The sequence below is a fragment of the Mustelus asterias genome, chromosome 22 (assembly GCF_964213995.1).
Source record: "Mustelus asterias chromosome 22, sMusAst1.hap1.1, whole genome shotgun sequence".
Lineage (NCBI taxonomy): Eukaryota > Metazoa > Chordata > Chondrichthyes > Carcharhiniformes > Triakidae > Mustelus > Mustelus asterias.
In genome coordinates, this window is record NC_135822.1 from 3211111 (window position 1) to 3228425 (window position 17315).

General features: G+C 43.9%; 1 protein-coding gene across 1 annotated transcript; it reads left to right on the forward strand.

The window, feature by feature from the left end:
- Positions 1 to 261: 261 nt before the first annotated feature.
- LOC144509682 (transmembrane protein 52-like) lies at positions 262 to 10527 on the forward strand. The gene is made up of 5 exons (XM_078238462.1): positions 262 to 481; positions 612 to 664; positions 2694 to 2729; positions 6158 to 6324; positions 7917 to 10527. Exons 1-5 carry the CDS (start codon positions 425 to 427, stop codon positions 8156 to 8158), a joined length of 555 nt encoding a protein of 184 aa, XP_078094588.1. The 5' UTR covers positions 262 to 424; the 3' UTR covers positions 8159 to 10527.
- Positions 10528 to 17315: the final 6788 nt, after the last annotated feature.

A 17315-nucleotide genomic window follows, 5' to 3' on the forward strand; every position in this document is an offset into this window, starting at 1 on the left:
CTCTCTGTGTGGGTGTGTGTGGGGGGGAGGGAAGGTTACTCTCTGTGTGGGTGTGTGTGGGGAAGGGAAGGTTACTCTCTGTGTGGGTGTGTGTAGGGGAGGGAAGGTTACTCTGTGTGTGGGTGTGTGTAGGGGAGGGAAGGTTACTCTGTGTGTGGGGGAGGGAAGGTTACTCTCTGTGTGGGTGTGTGTAGGGGAGGGAAGGTTACTCTCTGTGTGGGTGGGTGTGGGGGAGGGAAGGTTACTCTCTGTGGGGGGGGGGGGGGTGTGAGGAGGGAGGGTTGCTCTGTGTGTGTGTGTGTGTGTGTGTAGGGGAGGGACCGGTGAATATAAATAGGAGCGGCTGTGAGCCGGGAGTTAAATACCTGGCAGTGACTCTGTCAGTTGGGTTGAGCTGGTGAATTTCACTGAGTGAGGAAGAGAAATGGCGAAATCTGGGATTATCCTGGGAGCAGCTGTCCTCACCCTCTGCATGTTCCAGGTGAGTGTCTGAGTTAAATACAAGGGGGTTTTAGATGATTTCAGACTCGGTGGGGGGGGGGGGGGGGTTATGTTCTGTGCTGTTTGAGTCGCTGCTGTTTGTATCAAACCTTTCCCGCTTTGTTCCATAGACCCCCCTGATCGAAGCTGGCGGCTGCGGTACAGAACTGGGAGAGAGCAGCGGGTGAGTCTGTCCCCATTCCTCTTTCCAAATCACTGCCTTACAACGAATTCTTGATCAGATCAGAGGGGACAGGAGGAGTCCATTCGGCCCATTGTGCCTGTGCAGGATTTGAGAAAGATTTCCAAACTGCAGGAGAATAATCGAGCGGCTAAATCTCCAGAACATTTTCATTATTCGGGATTTACATTCCTGGCGATTCTCATTTGCCTTTTTGGGTCTGAACTTTGGGTTTTTTAATCCCACAGCAGATTTCCCTCTTGTGGCCCCTGTTGTTGGGTTTTGTTTTATTTTCCATGGGGGGTGGGGGATAATTCGATAGATGCACTCTGAAAATATAGAGTCATAGAGGTTTACAGCATGGAAACAGGCCCTTCGGCCCAACTTGTCCATGCCGTCCTTTTCTTTTAACCACTAAGTTATTCCCAATTGCCTGCGTTTGGCCCATATCCCTCTATATCCATCTTACCCATGTAACTGTCTAAATGCTTTTTAAAAGACAAAATAGTACCCGCCTCTACTACTACCTCTGGCACCACTGTGAAAAAATTATCCCTTTTGTGTCTCTCCCCTCTCACCTTAAACCTATGCCCTCTAGTTTTAGACTCCCCTACCTTTGGGAAAAGATGTTGACTATTTAGCTGATCTGTGCCCCTCATTATTTTATAGACCCAATCAAAATAAAGGCAATAGGCAACGACAACAATTGACTAAACCCAAGAAACTGTGTTCTCCATATTATTAAAAGGAGCTCGCGGGAGCTTGGTTAGCAGGAGAGGGTGGAAAGGTAAAGAGAAGACTGAAGAGTAACCTCATCGAGGCCTTTACAATTTGAAAAGGTTTTGATAGAGTCTGCACAGAGAGAATGTGTCCTTTTTAAGTTTATTTATTAGTCACAAGTAAGGCTTGCATTAACACTGCAATGAAGTTACTGTGAAATTCCCCTAGTCGCCACACTCCGGTGCCAGTTCGGGTCAATGCACCCTAACCAGCACGTCTTGCAGAATGTGGGAGGAAACCGGAGCACCCGGAGAAAACCCACGCAGACACGGGGAGAACGTGCAAACTCCACACAGACAGTGACCCAAGCCGGGAATCGAACCCGGGTCCCTGGCACTGTGAGGCAGCAGTGTTAACCACTGTGCCACTGTCCTGCCCTCGGTGGGGGAGAGCAACGCTAGAGGTCGTCAATATAAGATAGTTCACCAAGAAATCCAACTGGGAATTCAGAAGAAACTTCTTCAACCAGGAAGTGTTATGTTATATATGTGATATTATGTAATACTATATTCTGTCAGAGGGAGTAATTGAGGTGAGTGATATCGATGCATTGCAGGAGAAGTTAGAGAGTTACATTGATGGATAGGCCAGAGGAGACTGAAGTGGAGTATTAATACCAGCATGGGGTGGTTGGGCCAAATGGTCTCTGAGTTGGCTATTCTATGTAATAGATAAGTCCTGTCTGCTCTTTGCTCCTTCTCCCCTCTCTTCTCCCATCTGTCACACTTTCCAGCAGGTAAAAGTCTTTTTGATTTCATTTCAGAAGTTGTAATTTAAGAGTGGGCTGGTTAGCTCAGTTGGTTAGACAGTTAGTGTGTGGATCAGATTAACACATCTGCACAGGATCCATTCCCCTTCCCAAGTGAGGTTAACTTGGGGCCTGCCCCCTCACCCTAGCCACAGCAAAAACAAATCACGGCACTTGTCAATTATTTGCTGAACCCGAGCGAAGGAGCTGCCTTCAGTCAGAAAACTCAAGAAGAATATTTAAGACAAGCAGAACATGCTGGTGAAAACCAGGTCTGGCAGTGTCTGGAGGGAGAGAAACAAAGTTAACGTTTCGAGTCCATTTGATCGACGTTAACTCTGTATCTCGCTCCCTACAGATGTTGCAGACCTGCTGAGGTTTTCCAGCATTTTCTGCTTGTTTCAGATTCCAGCATCCGCAGTATTTGCTTATTTAGGAATATTTAAGAGATTGATGCATTGTGAAGAATCTTCCTAAACAATTTGTCTGTCTTATTGATTGCAGGTGTTCCTCAAGCTGGACCAGTCTGTGGTATGTATGGTAAGTATCTGTCCTGCTCTCTGTATAATCACAGGGGTTTAGTAGTATTGTCACTTTGATTTCAACAGAACGGTAACAACAGATGCTCATGTCAGGAGGATAGCAACGTTTAGTCATTTAGAAGTGTTAAGAGTTTGTGGAAACAGGTTCCACAACTCTAGGTGCAGAATTTCAAAAGAATCCAATTAAGAGCTAAAGAGAAGTTGGTGCAAAGACTTTCCCAAAGGAATATACTGTAATTATTCATCTAAGAATCCCCTTCTGTTGAATGAGGGATATTCCACTCCCTACTGGGACTCTCTCTTGGTCCAGTTTAACAAAATAAAGAGTTGCATTCCTATAGCACCTTCCAACGTCTGTCAAAGCACTTTTCAGCCAAAAATACCCCTGAAGTGTACATAGAACATAGAACAGTACAGCACAGTACAGGCCCTTCGGCCCTCGATGTTGTGCCGAGCTTTGTCCGAAACCAAGATCAAGCTATCCCACTCCCTAACATTCTGGTGTGCTCCATGTGCCTATCCAATAACCGCTTGAAAGTTCCTAAAGTGTCCGACTCCACTATCACAGCAGTCAGTCCATTCCACACCCCAACTACTCACTGAGTAAAGAACCTACCTCGGACATCCCTCCTATATCTCCCACCATGAACCTTATAGTTATGCCCCCTAGTAACAGCTACATTCACCCGAGGAAATAGTCTCTGAACGTCCACTCTATCTATCCCCCTTATCATCTTATAAACCTCTATTAAGTTGCCCCTCATCCTTCTCCGCTCCACATTCTTCTTATAGTGAGGTGACCAGAACTGCACACAAGTGTAGTTACTTTTAATGTAGAGTGCACAGCAAGATCTCACAAACAATAACAGGATAATGACCAGATAATCTATTTCACTGGTGTTGATTTAAGGGGCACCAGAAAAACTCCCCTTATTCTCTGAAATACTGTCTTGGAATCTCTTGCATCAACCTGAGGGTGAAGATGGGGCCTCAGGTTAACATCTCACCTCCTAATGTGCTGTACGCGAGCGTTGGCCTAGAGTTTGTCCTCCAGTCTTTGGAGTGGGACTTGAACCCAAAACCTTTGTGTTACCCACTGAGTCACATTGGACAGGCTTCCCAGAGGGAAAAAAAAACACTTGCCATCAGAAGGCAGTTTGGAGACCAGTGGCATCAGAGAGGCTCCACAGAAATATGCGCACCATCTCTAAGGGTTCCTGTTTCCACCTCTATAACATTACTTGATTCTGCCGCTGCCTTCACTCGCCTACTGCTGAAACCCTCATCCATTAGACTTGACTATTTCAACACACTTCTCACCGTGTCCCACTCTCCATAAACGCCAGGTCACCCAAAACCCTACTGCCTGTGTGTTATCTCATACCAAGTTCTGTTCACCCATTGTCCTGTACTCACTGGCCTACGTTGACTCCCAGTTAATCAATGACCCATTTAAAAATTCCTAATTCTGTTTTCAAATCCCTCCCTGGTCTCTGCCCTCCCTATCTCTGTCACCTCCTTCAGCCCCACAACTCACCGAGATATCTGTGTTTCTCAAATTCTGTTTAATCACCAAGATTGGTGGCATGGTGGACAGTGAGGAAGGTTATCTCCAATTGCAGCGGGATCTTGATCAATTGGGCCAGTGGGCTGACGAATGGCAGATGGAGTTTAATTTAGACAAATGTGAGGTGATGCATTTTGGTAGATTGAACCAGGGCAGGACTTACTCAGTTAATGGTAGGGCGTTGGGGAGAGTTACAGAACAAAGAGATCCAGGGGTACATGTTCATAGCTCCTTGAAAGTGGAGTCACAGGTGGACAGAGTGGTGAAGAAGGCATTCGGCATGCTTGGTTTCATCAGTCAGAACATTGAATACAGGAGTTGGGACGTCTTGTTGAAGTTGTACAAGACATTGGTAAGGCCACACTTGGGATACTGTGTGCAATTCTGGTCACCCTATTATAGAAAGGATATTATTAATCTAGAAAGAGTGCAGAAAAGATTTACTCGGATGTTACCAGGACTTGGTGGATTGAGTAATAAGGAGAGGCTGAATAGACTGGGACTTTTTTCTCTGGAGCGTAGGAGGCTGAGGGGTGGCCGAATAGAGGTCTATAAAATAATGAGGGGCACCGATCAGCGAGATAGTCAATATCTTTTCCCAAAGGTAGGGGAGTCTAAAACTGGAGGGCATAGGTTTAAGGTGAGAGGGGAGAGATACAAAAGGGTCCAGAGGGGCAATTCTTTCACACAGAGGGTGGTGAGTGTCTGGAACAAGCTGCCAGAGGTGGTAGTAGAGGCGGGTACAATTTTATCTTTTAAAAAGCATTTAGATAGTTTACATGGGTACGATGGGTATAGAGGGATATGGGCCAAATGTGGGCAATTGGGATCAGTTTAGGGGTTTTTTTAAAAAAAAGGGCGGCATGGACAAGTTGGGCCGAAGGGCCTGTTTCCATGCTGTAAACCCCTATGACTCCATGACTAATCGCTGCACCTTTGGTGCCTGTGTCTTCAGCTGCAGAGGCCCTAAGCTCTGGAATTCCCTCACTGCCTCTTTCCTACTTTAAGACATTCCTTAAAACCTACATCTTTGAACAGATTTTTGGTCACCTGCCTTGCATATTGTGAGGCTCAGTGTCAAATTTGCTTTATTTTGCTCCTGTGAAGCATCTTGGGACATTTTAACACATCAAAGACACTAAATACATAAATAATGTCATAATCCCTCATCCACTCAACCTGCACACCATGATTTCTGTTTATTAAACATCGACCGCACACGCTTAGACAGTAAACGTCCTTTAACAGGATTCCATATAAATTAATAAAACAAGATTAAGATTTTCCAAATAAACCTTATCATTTCAAGGAATAGACTGTTTCTCCCTCTCGACGCCAGAGCCAGATCACTGCAAACTGAGCAAAACCCGTTTGCTAGGGTGTAAATCTATATTCTTAACGACACCTACAACTGGATCATTCTAGTTGCTCGCTACACATTTTGCACCAAGTGCCAGCAACGTGACAAGTGTTTGCGCTTAATCTGTTTTGTTATTTAAATGATAATGATGGGTTAAACAACCAGGATAAGCAGCAGAGTAAATACCTGAAAGCAGAGGATTAGGCAACCAGATCAGAAAGGTACTTTAAAACATGAATAAACGGAGGATTAATCTACTATCTAAACTTGAAAAATGATGAAATAGAGAATTAAATAACATTAATTGAACACAAAATGGAAACCACGCAGATAAATAATAATTAGCCTGGAATAATAAGCTTTTTGTTGATTCCCAATAGATTTATGCCTATTTTATTTTTTTGTGTTATTGTTTGGAGGGTTACAAAAGCTAAAGACTAATAAGTGATTGGACTGCTATTGATAGGCGTTGAAAGTAATGATCTTGCTCCTCTTTCAGGTTGATTTTGTTGACCATCTTTCTGCTGTTGGTGTGTGGAGTATTGGCCAGTTGTGTGAAATGCTGCAGAAGGACTAAACCCCAGGTCCCAACTTTCCCAACTAGGCCTTATGAAGTTACAGTGATTGCCATTGATAATGACAGTACCATTCACAGCACTGTATCACGTAAGTAACCGTCCAGCCCTTTATTAGTCCTTTTCTTTGAACTGTGAAATGATGCAGCATCAAAGGCCCATTGTGTGTGTGTGCCAGCTTTTTGATAACCTTTCCCGTTAACCTTATCCTGCACCTCTTTCCTCACAGCCGTGCAAATATTTATCTTTCAAATATTTATTCAGTTGCCTTATCAAAGCTCCGACTGAATCACTGCCCTTTTCCAATCATAGCTTGTGTTTAAACTCACAATTCCTCCTGTTGCTACTTACTGCTTTTGTTGTTTGTCTCGCTTTGCAGGCCAGCAAATCTTTATATAAAATGGAATTCAGCAAGATAGGTTTTTATTTCTGCTTTTCTCAAGCCACTTGTGACTGCAACCGAGAAAGCAGACATTCCTGTGGTCAAAAATCTGAGTGTCTGTCGACTCTAACACTTGGGAGATGGACGGGTGCTTTGGTAGTGGCTGTCGCACTGATTATTCCCCCTCGTGGGGCTGAGTTAAGCCTTTGGTGTTCCCATTTGATGGGACAGCTGAAAGTCAGCAGCAGCTTGGGGTACCGTTTACACAACCCCAAATTCCCCTACTCCATGCATCGACTCAGTATCACAATGTATGACTATAATGTCTCTGATTGCATGCTGCTGATATTTGACATGGTTAAGTGTATGAATGTACTTGCTTTGGCTGGCTCAGCATGTTTTATATAGAGGGTATCTGAGCTAACCAGGTCAGGGGCGCTCCCAATCTGAGTTACTGATTTTTGGAGATGGCAGGAGCCAGTGGTAATACAGTTGGTTGAAGCCTCTCTCAGACTATGTTACCGTTCATCAACCCCGTTGGAAAGTGTGCATGGGTGGACACTGAGTGAGGCCAACATCAGATTGAGCTGTAACACCACATTTGTGCCCCCAGTTCCTTGATCCTCAGACTCTGCCAAAGGCAGCGAACATTGTCCACTTGAGTGAAACTTTTCACCCATGCAAACTGTCATTGCCATGGAAACCCTTCTCCTGACCAATGGGAGAGTAGATAACTGGCAGATTTTAAAAAGTTAATTTGTCCCAGCATCATGGGCACAGGAAACATGATTTTTTTAAAAAAATTCATTCGGGGGACGTGGGCATCACCAGCCGGCCAGCGTTTATTGCCCATCCCTAGTTACCAGAGGGCAGTTGAGAGTCAACCACATTGCTGTGGTTCTGGAGTCACGAGCAGGCCAGACCGGGTACAGACAGCAGATTTCCTTCCCTAAGAGACGTTAGAAGGCATTTTCAAAGGTTATCTGAAAATTACAGTGGTTAAAATAATCATTTCTGGGGATATTTTGAAGAAAAACCCACTAGTCCTAAACTTTTCATGAGGGGTTATGCTCTGGGGGCACAGACCAGAGATAGCATTGATCCTGTAAGCACAGAATCGTGCTTAGAGCATGGGATCAGTAAATCTGCCATTAATAACTAACTTCCTAACCTGGAACTGTCTGCTTCCAATGATATATAGTAAAGAGGATACCATAAGCAGAGTATGCATTTTAAAATCTTTTTATGCAGTATATCGGTGAACCTATTTAAACACAAGTATTTTTCTCTTTCTTCAATAGCGAACAGTCCACTGCAGTACATCTCCAACAACAGGAATGGCAACACCTTTCAGGAGGCCAGCACCATCATTCTGCCTCCTCCTCCCTACAGTCTGTATGCTATTGAAACCCCACCATCCTATGAAATGGCCCTAAAAATGGGCAAACCCATCGAGACCCAAGGCCCAAAGACCCCGGGAGAGAATTTGGAAAGAAATGAGGAGCCTGGTCCTAAAGAGCAAACCTCCTCAACGCTGTCGTAGCAATCAATGCCTTTCATTAATTGATTTGAAATTTGTGCAGTGTGTGTTTCTCTCTTTTTAAAAATATTCTTTGGCGCTGTCTCAGAGGGGCAAAGTGACAGATCACCAAGGACATGTCTTCCTCCGATTCCAAAGAGAGCTGTTTTTTTTTATATAGGGGCTGCGTCTTGCTCTAGCAAGCGGAATATTTTCAGCAGATTGCTGCAGAACTGACTCCATTACTGAGTAATGACATTTCTTCAACATGGTTTTGGGTGTATCACTATTAATGATATTCAATACAAATGAATACTGATAGGATTTCAGCAATCTGAATGTCACTACGAAAATATGACCTTGACAAAAGATATATTGGACATTGTGCGGTCACATTCTGATGTGTGTTTAGTCTCCGAGGATGGGTTTGAAAAAGTCTGTTTGTGGCATCATTGAGTATCGCAAAGTTCTAGTTTTCAAAAGGCAACGGTAATAAAACATGTTTTTTGCAGTTAAAGAAACCTTTGATATTCATCAAAGCTTATCCTGTCAATTTCATTGGGAATCGGAATTCTTCAAATCAAAAATAAATTATTTGTACTGTGAATTTTCGAAGTTTATTTATTGGTGTCACAAGTAGGCTTATGTTAACTATCGTCCATTGTGGATCTTGACGCTCATGTCCTGTAATCCACATATGATTTGTTAGTTAATTGTTGCAAAGTGCATTGCAAAGCTAACCAATCCATGAATGAATTAAATTTACAACCTACATAATCTAATAATTTTACTGATTTTAGACATTAGTGAAATAATTTGGAATCAAATTAAATCCATAGTTTCTGGCCAAAAAAACTGCTTTTGTCTAACAAGGGGAAACGTTCAGGGAAGTTGTGAAATCATGTTTACATAATATGGAAATGTATTCAAATTATATTTGTTGTTTGCATTCTTTAATGTCATGAATTTCTGTATAGTTTTGTTATGAAAAGCTCTATGCGTTTAGTATTTTATAAAATAAATATGGTTTAAAATTTAAAGTTTCCTTGGACATGGTGATAATGATCAGGATGACTGTGAATGCTAATGCATTTGAAGCATTCAAAGTAAGTTGATCATTTCCTTCTTTAATACTGAGGTTACAAAATTCAGAAGGGAACCCTTCTCTCTCTCGGATAATTTTCCATAAAAATTAGCTGCTTCCTACCAGCTTGTTTATTTGTCATCCTTGAACTAGGTGAGGTGTTACCAAGAGGGATATTCCATCTAAAATCAATTCAGGTATCCAATGTGCAAACCATAATGGGATTCCTGGTGGCTATTCCATTTCCCCACACCCCCCAAGAAGTTTCAGCCCCGAGACACCAGGACCCCTGGTTGTGCTGCATTTCTGTGCAGTGTTGAGGGAATGCTGGACTCCAGCAGGTGAGACTTTCTGAAGAGATGTCATTGCCCCACCCGCTAATAATCTCAAGGCTACTATTGGAAAAAGAGCAATGGTGCCCAACGCTTATATCTCAATCGACAACTAAAATAAAAATCTGGTCATTATCACTTTGCTCTTTGTGGGAACTCTGTCTACACATCGCCCTGCCTCGGAAAAGCAGGCAGCATAATTAAGGACCCCACACACCCCAGACATTCTCTCTTCCACTTTCTTCCATTGGGAAAAAGATACAAAAGTCTGAGGTCACGTATCAACCGACTCAAGAACAGCTTCTTCCCTGCTGCCGTCAGACTTTTGAATGGACCGACCTCATAAGTTGATCTTTCGCTGCATCCGAGCTCTGACTGTAGCACTACATTCTGCACTCTCCTTTCCTTCTCTATGAACATTACACTTTGTCTGTATAGCGCGCAAGAAACAATACTTGTCACTGTATACTAATCCATGTGACAATAAATCAAATCAAAAACTTGCTATGCACAAATTGGTTGCTGCATTTCCTGCATTACAGCAGTGACTATATTTCAAAAATACCTTGGGACGTCCGGAGGTCATGGAAGGTGCTATATAAATGCAGATGTTTCTTTATTTTCCCTTCTCGGAATAGGCTATAACCCAAGCCCAGGCTCCCTCCTGTTCTTTATAACTCTACAATGCATTAGATGATGCATTTGTCCAGTTGAGCAGTTCAGTTATGAAATTTCCTGTGCTTTTGTGCCCAAGTTTGCTGCAATTGAAGCACAAAATGAATAAATGGCTGGAAAGATTGCGGAATTCTAGACATAAATTGCTTGTGGTTTGCCCAAATCTCCTTAACCTTTCATAATCGTCTATCAATCTCTGCTTCTGATAATTGCCCTGCACCCACCAAGTTAATTGCATTAGCACTCATTCCAACTATAACCAGAGTTTCAGGTGCAACAGGAAATAAAGTTATTTTTCTGGTGTTTCGCTGCAATTGTCTGAGTGTTTTAAAAACTTGTCAATCAGACTTGCTCTGTATTTTCTGTTTCTTTGGAAATGATTTCATGGAATCGCCTAGAATCACGTTATAAACTGAAACAACTTCCCTAATTTTTAAACACATTGTTCCTGAGGTGTATGAATGGTGATTAAATTAGTTCAAACGTTAACTTTTCCTGCTTCAGGGGTTTATGGGGAATATCGTTGAATTGCTGTTTAATGTCCATTTTAACATTGGCACCTATTTGAATAAGATTGATAGGAAGCTTCAGCACAGCTTGAGGTTAGCAAATGGTTGCGTTATTGAGTCCTTGACTTGTGCTGTTTGTTTGCAATCTTGCAGAGTCCATGAACCATGTCTATGTTCAATGTCATAGACTGCACTCCCTTTTTAGTTACCTTAAAAACCTTTTACTGATGTTTTGTTTGCACTTCAGCCCCGTTCCTGATGTACGGGCACCGAGTGCGGAGGGGGGGTGGGAAAGGTGGACCTGCTCCTGGGCCTGGTTAAACTTGACATAAACAGGTCCAGACAACCGAGGGGGTCATCCAACCCAACAGTCTGCCCCTCTACCAACGGCTACATTCGTGGCTGGAGAAGGAGCATGCAATGTCTGAGGGCACAGTTGATGCCTTTCGTGCCCGCTGGGCACCGCAGGGACTGGGGTGTATTATCGATTCCTTTAATCACATTTTAGTTTGATGTTTTGAGTTTCCTTTCTACTTTGTCATTTATTTCGGGTGGTTCCCTTCTTTTTGGGGACTGCCCCGTTTAATTTGTCCCTCAGTTAATTTGATTTAGTTTAATTGTTTAGTCAAAAGATTGACTTGTGGGTCTGGAGGGATTTCCAGCCTGTGATTCTGTGCGTACTTGATTACTTTGAAGTGGTGTCAGAGTGCGATGCAATACATACTTATTCCTGTGTTTCAAGAGCTCAACACACAGTGGTCTAGGAACATGTTAGGGGTTGGAATGTGGCAGATAAACAGCTTTAGAGAGACCTTGTTCTATTTTACTGGTTTAAGGCAAAGTGATCTCTTCAATGCCGTGTCCCTTGGGAATTGAAGAAGTGAGGAACAGAGTTGAAGATGACCCTCTTTTAAATAAACAAGAGGGCCCAGGAAGATCCAAACCATTTTAGAACATAGAACATAGAACAGTACAGGCCCTTCGGCCCTCGATGTTGTGCCGAGCTTAGTCCGAAACCAAGATCAAGCTATCCCACTCCCTATCATCCTGGTGTGCTCCATGTGCCGATCCAATAACCGCTTGAAAGTTCCTAAAGTGTCTGACTCCACTTCACAGCAGGCAGTCCATTCCACACCCCAACCATAGAATCATAGAAACCCTACAGTACAGAAAGAGGCCATTCGGCCCATCGAGTCTGCACCGACCACAATCCCACCCAGGCCCTACCCCCATATCCCTACGTATTTACCCACTAATCCCTCTAACCTACGCATCTCAGGACACTAAGGGCAATTTTTAGCATGGCCAATCAATCTAACGCGCACATCTTTGGACTGTGGGAGGAAACCGGAGCACCCGGAGGAAACCCACGCAGACACGAGGAGAATGTGCAAACTCCACACAGACAGTGACCCAAGCCGGGAATCGAACCCAGGTCCCTGGAGCTGTGAAGCAGCAGTGCTAACCACTGTGCTACCGTGCCGCTCTCTGCGTAAAGAACCTACCTAGGACATCCTATATCTCCCACCATGAACCTTATAGTTATGCCCCCTTGTAATAGCTCCATCCACCCGAGGAAATAATCTCTGAACGTCCACTCTATCTATCCCCCTCATCATCTTATAAATCCTTTAATTTCAGGCTTCCCCTCGGCTGACAATTGCTCATCCATCCCAGCAGGATTAGGAGACGGAGCAGTAACTTGCATGAAACCTTTGGTTCTAATGAACCTCATGGTCTCTACACCGGTCCTTGACATCCACTGACATCAGATGCTTAACTGACCTCATACCAGTTATGAGAGGGGCGGCACGGTAGCACAGTGGTTAGCACTGCTGCTTCACAGCTCCAGGGTCCCGGGTTCGATTCCTGGCTTGGGTCACTGTCTGTGTGGAGTTTGCACATTCTCCTCGTGTCTGCGTGGGTTTCCTCCGGGTGCTCCGGTTTCCTCCCACAGTCCAAAGATGTGCGGGTTAGGTTGATTGGCCAGGTTAAAAAAATTGCCCCTTAGAGTCCTGTGATGCGTAGGTTAGAGGGATTAGCGGGTAAATATGTGGGGGTAGGGCCTGGGTGGGATTGTGGTCGGTGCAGACTCGATGGGCCGAATGGCCTCCTTCTGCACTGTAGGGTTTCTATGATTCTATGAGAGACATGATGTGGACTCCACTCACTTGAGGAAGGAGCAGCGCTCCGAAAGCTCGTGATTCCAAATAAACCTGTTGGACTTTAACCTGGTGTTGAGAGACTTCTTAATTATGAAAGAGAACTGACTGATGCACATCGATAGAACCTGCATCGTATTCGCAGCGTCAGCAGGAGAGCTGTAATCATTGGTGTTTGTTGATATGGATCACATCAGTCAGCGAGTGTTTTGAACTTATTCAGTAAGGTGTCAATGTCTTTTGATTTCAGCAGTTTAATTTGGAGTTCATGTAAGTACACCTGATGGGAAGTAACCTTTTGGAAATAATTGATTCCCTTTTAATGCTGAGCTTTTTTTTCAAAAAAGAACAATTTCTATATTGCTGAATTGGTGCATGCGGCTGTTTGAAGGGAATTCGGGGAATAAAACATAAAAAAACATAGAACATTATAGCGCAGTACAGGCCCTTCGGCCCTCGATGTTGCGCCGACCAGTGAAACCAATCTAAAGCCCCTCTAATCTACACTATTCCAATATCATCCATATGTTTATCCAATAACCACTTGAACGCTCTCAACGTTGACGAGTCCACCACTGCTGCAGGCAGGGCATTCCACGCCCTTACTACTCTCTGAGTAAAGAACCTACCTCTAACATCTGTCCTATATCTCTCAATTTAAAGCTATGTCCCCTCATGCTAGCCAACACCATCCGAGGAAAAAGGCTCTCACTATCCACCCTATCTAATCCTCTCATCATCTTGTATGCCTCTATTAAGTCACCTCTTAACCTTCTTCTCTCTAACGAAAACAACCTCAAGCCCCTCAGCCTTTCCTCATACGATTTTCCCACCATACCAGGCAACATCCTGGTAAATCTCCTCTGCACCCTTTCCAACACTTCCACATCTTTCCTATAATACGGCGACCAGAACTGTACGCAATACTCCAAATGCGGCCGCACCAGAATTTTGTACAGTTGCAGCATGACTTCCTGGCTCCGAAACTCAATCCCTCTACCAATAAAAGCTGACACACCGTACGCCTTCTTAACAACCCTATCAACATGGGTGCCAACTTTGGAAGCGCTGGAAAGAGTGCAGAGGAGATTTACCAGGATGCTGCCTAGTTTGGAGGGTAGGTCTTATGAGGAAAGGTTGAGGGAGCTAGAGCTGTTCTCTCTGGAGCAGAAGAGGCTGAAGGGAGACTTAATAGAGGTTTATAAAATGATGATGGGGATAGATAGAGTGAACGTTCAAAGACTATTTCCTCGGGTGGATGGAGCTATTACAAGGGGGCATAACTATAGGGTTCGTGGTGGGAGATATAGGAAGGATATCAGAGGTAGGTTCTTTACGCAGAGAGTGGTTGGGGTTTGGAATGGACTGCCTGCAGTGATAGTGGAGTCAGACACTTTAGGAACATTTAAGCGGTTATTGGATAGGCACATGGAGCACACCAGGATGATAGGGAGTGGGATAGCTTGATCTTGGTTTCAGATAAACCTCGGCACAACATCGTGGGCCGAAGGGCCTGTTCTGTGCTGTACTGTTCTATGTTCTATGTTCTATGTTCAGGGATCTATGCACATGGACACCCAGATCCCTCTGTTCATCCACACTACCAAGTATCTTACCATTAGCCTAGTACTCTGTATTCCTGTTACTCCTTCCAAAGTGAATCACCTCATACTTTTCCGCATTAAACTCCATTTGCCACCTCTCAGCCCAGCTCTGCAGCTTATCTATGTCCCTCTGTAACCTGCCACTTCCCTCCGCACTGTCTACAACTCCACCGACTTTAGTGTCATCCGCAAATTTACTAATCCATCCTTCCACGCCCTCATCCAAGTCATTAATAAAAATGACAAACAGCAGTGGCCCCAAAACAGATCCTTGCGGTACACCACTAGTAACTGAACTCCAGGATGAATATTTCCCATCAACCACCACCCGCTGTTTTCTTACAGCTAGCCAATTCCTGATCCAAACCACTAAATCACCCTCAATCCCATGTGTCCGTATTTTCTGTAAAAGATTACCACGGGGAACCTTATCAAACGCTTTGCTGAAATCCATATACACCACATCAACCACTTTACCCTCATCCACCTTTTCAAAGAACTCAATAAGGTTTGTGAGGCACGACCTACCCTTCACAAAACCATGCTGACTATCCCTAATCAAATTATTCCTTTCTAGGTGATTATAAATCCTATCTCTTATAATCCTTTCCAATACTTTGCTCACAACAGAAGTAAGGCTCACCGGTCTATAATTACCAGGGTTGTCCCTACTCCCCTTCTTGAACAAGGGGACAACATTTGCTATCCTCCAGTCTTCTGGCACTGTTCCTGTAGACAATGACGACCCAAAGATCAATGCCAAAGGCTCTGCAATCTCCTCTCTAGCCTCCCAGAGAATCCTAGGATAAATCCCATCCGGCCCAGGGGACTTATCTATTTTTACCCTTTCCAGAATTGCTAACACCTCCTCCTTATGAACATCAATCCCATCCAGTCCAACAGCCTGCATCTCAGTACTCCCCTCGACAACACTGTCCCTCTCCAGTGTGAATACCGAAGAAAAATATTCATTTAGTGCCTCTCCTATCTCTTCAGACTCCACGCACAACTTCCCACTCCTGTCCTTGACTGGCCCTAATCTTACCCTAGTCATTCTTTTACTCCTGACATACCTATAGAAAGCTTTAGGGTTTTCCTTGATCCTACCTGACAAAGACTTCTCATGTCCCCTCCTGGCTCTTCTTAACTCTTTCTTTAGGTCCTTCCTGGCTAACTTGTAACTCTCAAGCGCCCTAACTGAGCCGTCACATCTCATCTTAACATAAGTCTCCTTTTTCCTCTTCACAAGATATTCAACCTCCTCAGTAAAGCACGGTTCCCTCACACGTCTGCTTCCTCCCTGCCTGACAGGTACATATTTATCAAGGACGCGTAGTAGCTGTTCCTTGAACAAGTTCCACATTACAATTGTGCCCATCCCCTGCAGTTTCCTTCCCCAACCTATGCCAGCTAAATCTCACCTAATCGCATCATAATTTCCTTTCCCCCAGCTATAACTCTTGCCCTTTGGTATATACCTATCCTTTTCCATTGCTAAAGTAAACGTAATCAAATTGTGGTCACTGTCACCAAAGTGCTCACCTACCTCCAAATCTAACACCTGGCCTGGTTCATTACCCAGTACCAAATCCAATGTGGCCTCGCCTCTTGTTGGTCTATCTACATAGACCATAGGAATGGGACCATCTTTCTCCGCATTGGGAAGCCAGTGTCAACATTAAACATTCCCTCAACAGGAATGAGGTAGAAAACGGAAAGGAGAAAATACACTTTTTACTACACATGGGGATTTCTATTTGAATTTCACACGCCATCTATTCTTATGGTTTATGGGTAAGACCCAGCAAATTCCATATCTTACCCCGCTAGGAACTGGATGACGAGGGTCTCAGTTTCTGTCACTCTCTTTTTTCATTCATTCACAGGATGTGGGCATTTATTGCCCATCCCTAGTTGCCCTTGAGAAGGTGGTGGCGAGCTGCCTTCTTGAACCACTGCAGTCCCTGTGGAGTAGGTACACCCACAGTGCTGTTAGGGAGCAAGTTCCAGGATTTTTACCCAACGGCAGTGAAGGATCGGCCAATATATTTCCAAGTCAGGATGGTGTGTGATTTGGAGGGGAACTTGCAGGTGGTGGTGTTCCCAAGTATCTGCTGCCTTTGTCCTTCTAGATGGTAGAGGTCACAGGTTTGGAAGGTTCCATCAAGATATTATGTAGCACTATTTATGTGAATTATAAATAGCTAACGGGCTGCACCTCAGTGTGAGAATTGTCTGGGGTTTATGGATACCCACATACCCACAAATAAGTTATTTTCTTCTGGCACAATTAAATCTAATTTTAATGATATTTTGCAGAAAACAAGTCATGATTTACGTATTGGCATCGGAATGTGTGACGTCAAACTGCTTCACTATCGTGGAAAGTTTGAAATGTAGAGCATTTGTCAACGTGGCTGAAGGCAACATAATATTGGCAAGTTAATCAAGGTGCTTATAGTCAGAGAGTTGGTTCCTGTCAGTTTCCTCTGGAACAGATGTGATTCTGATGCTGCTGCATAAACATGTCTGTGTGGAGTTTTAGAAGATGAAGCTAATTATTATTTTTAATTTTTTTTGGTAGACAGTCAGTGAGCTGTCACTGCCACAATACATTGGTGTAAGACACACACACACACACACACACATAGAAAAGCAGACACATACAGTAACATATACACACAGAAAAACACACACACACAATAACATACAGACACACACACAGAAAAACACACACACAGTAAAATAGACACACACAGAAAAACACACACACACACAGTAACATACAGACGCACACAGAAAAACACACACATGC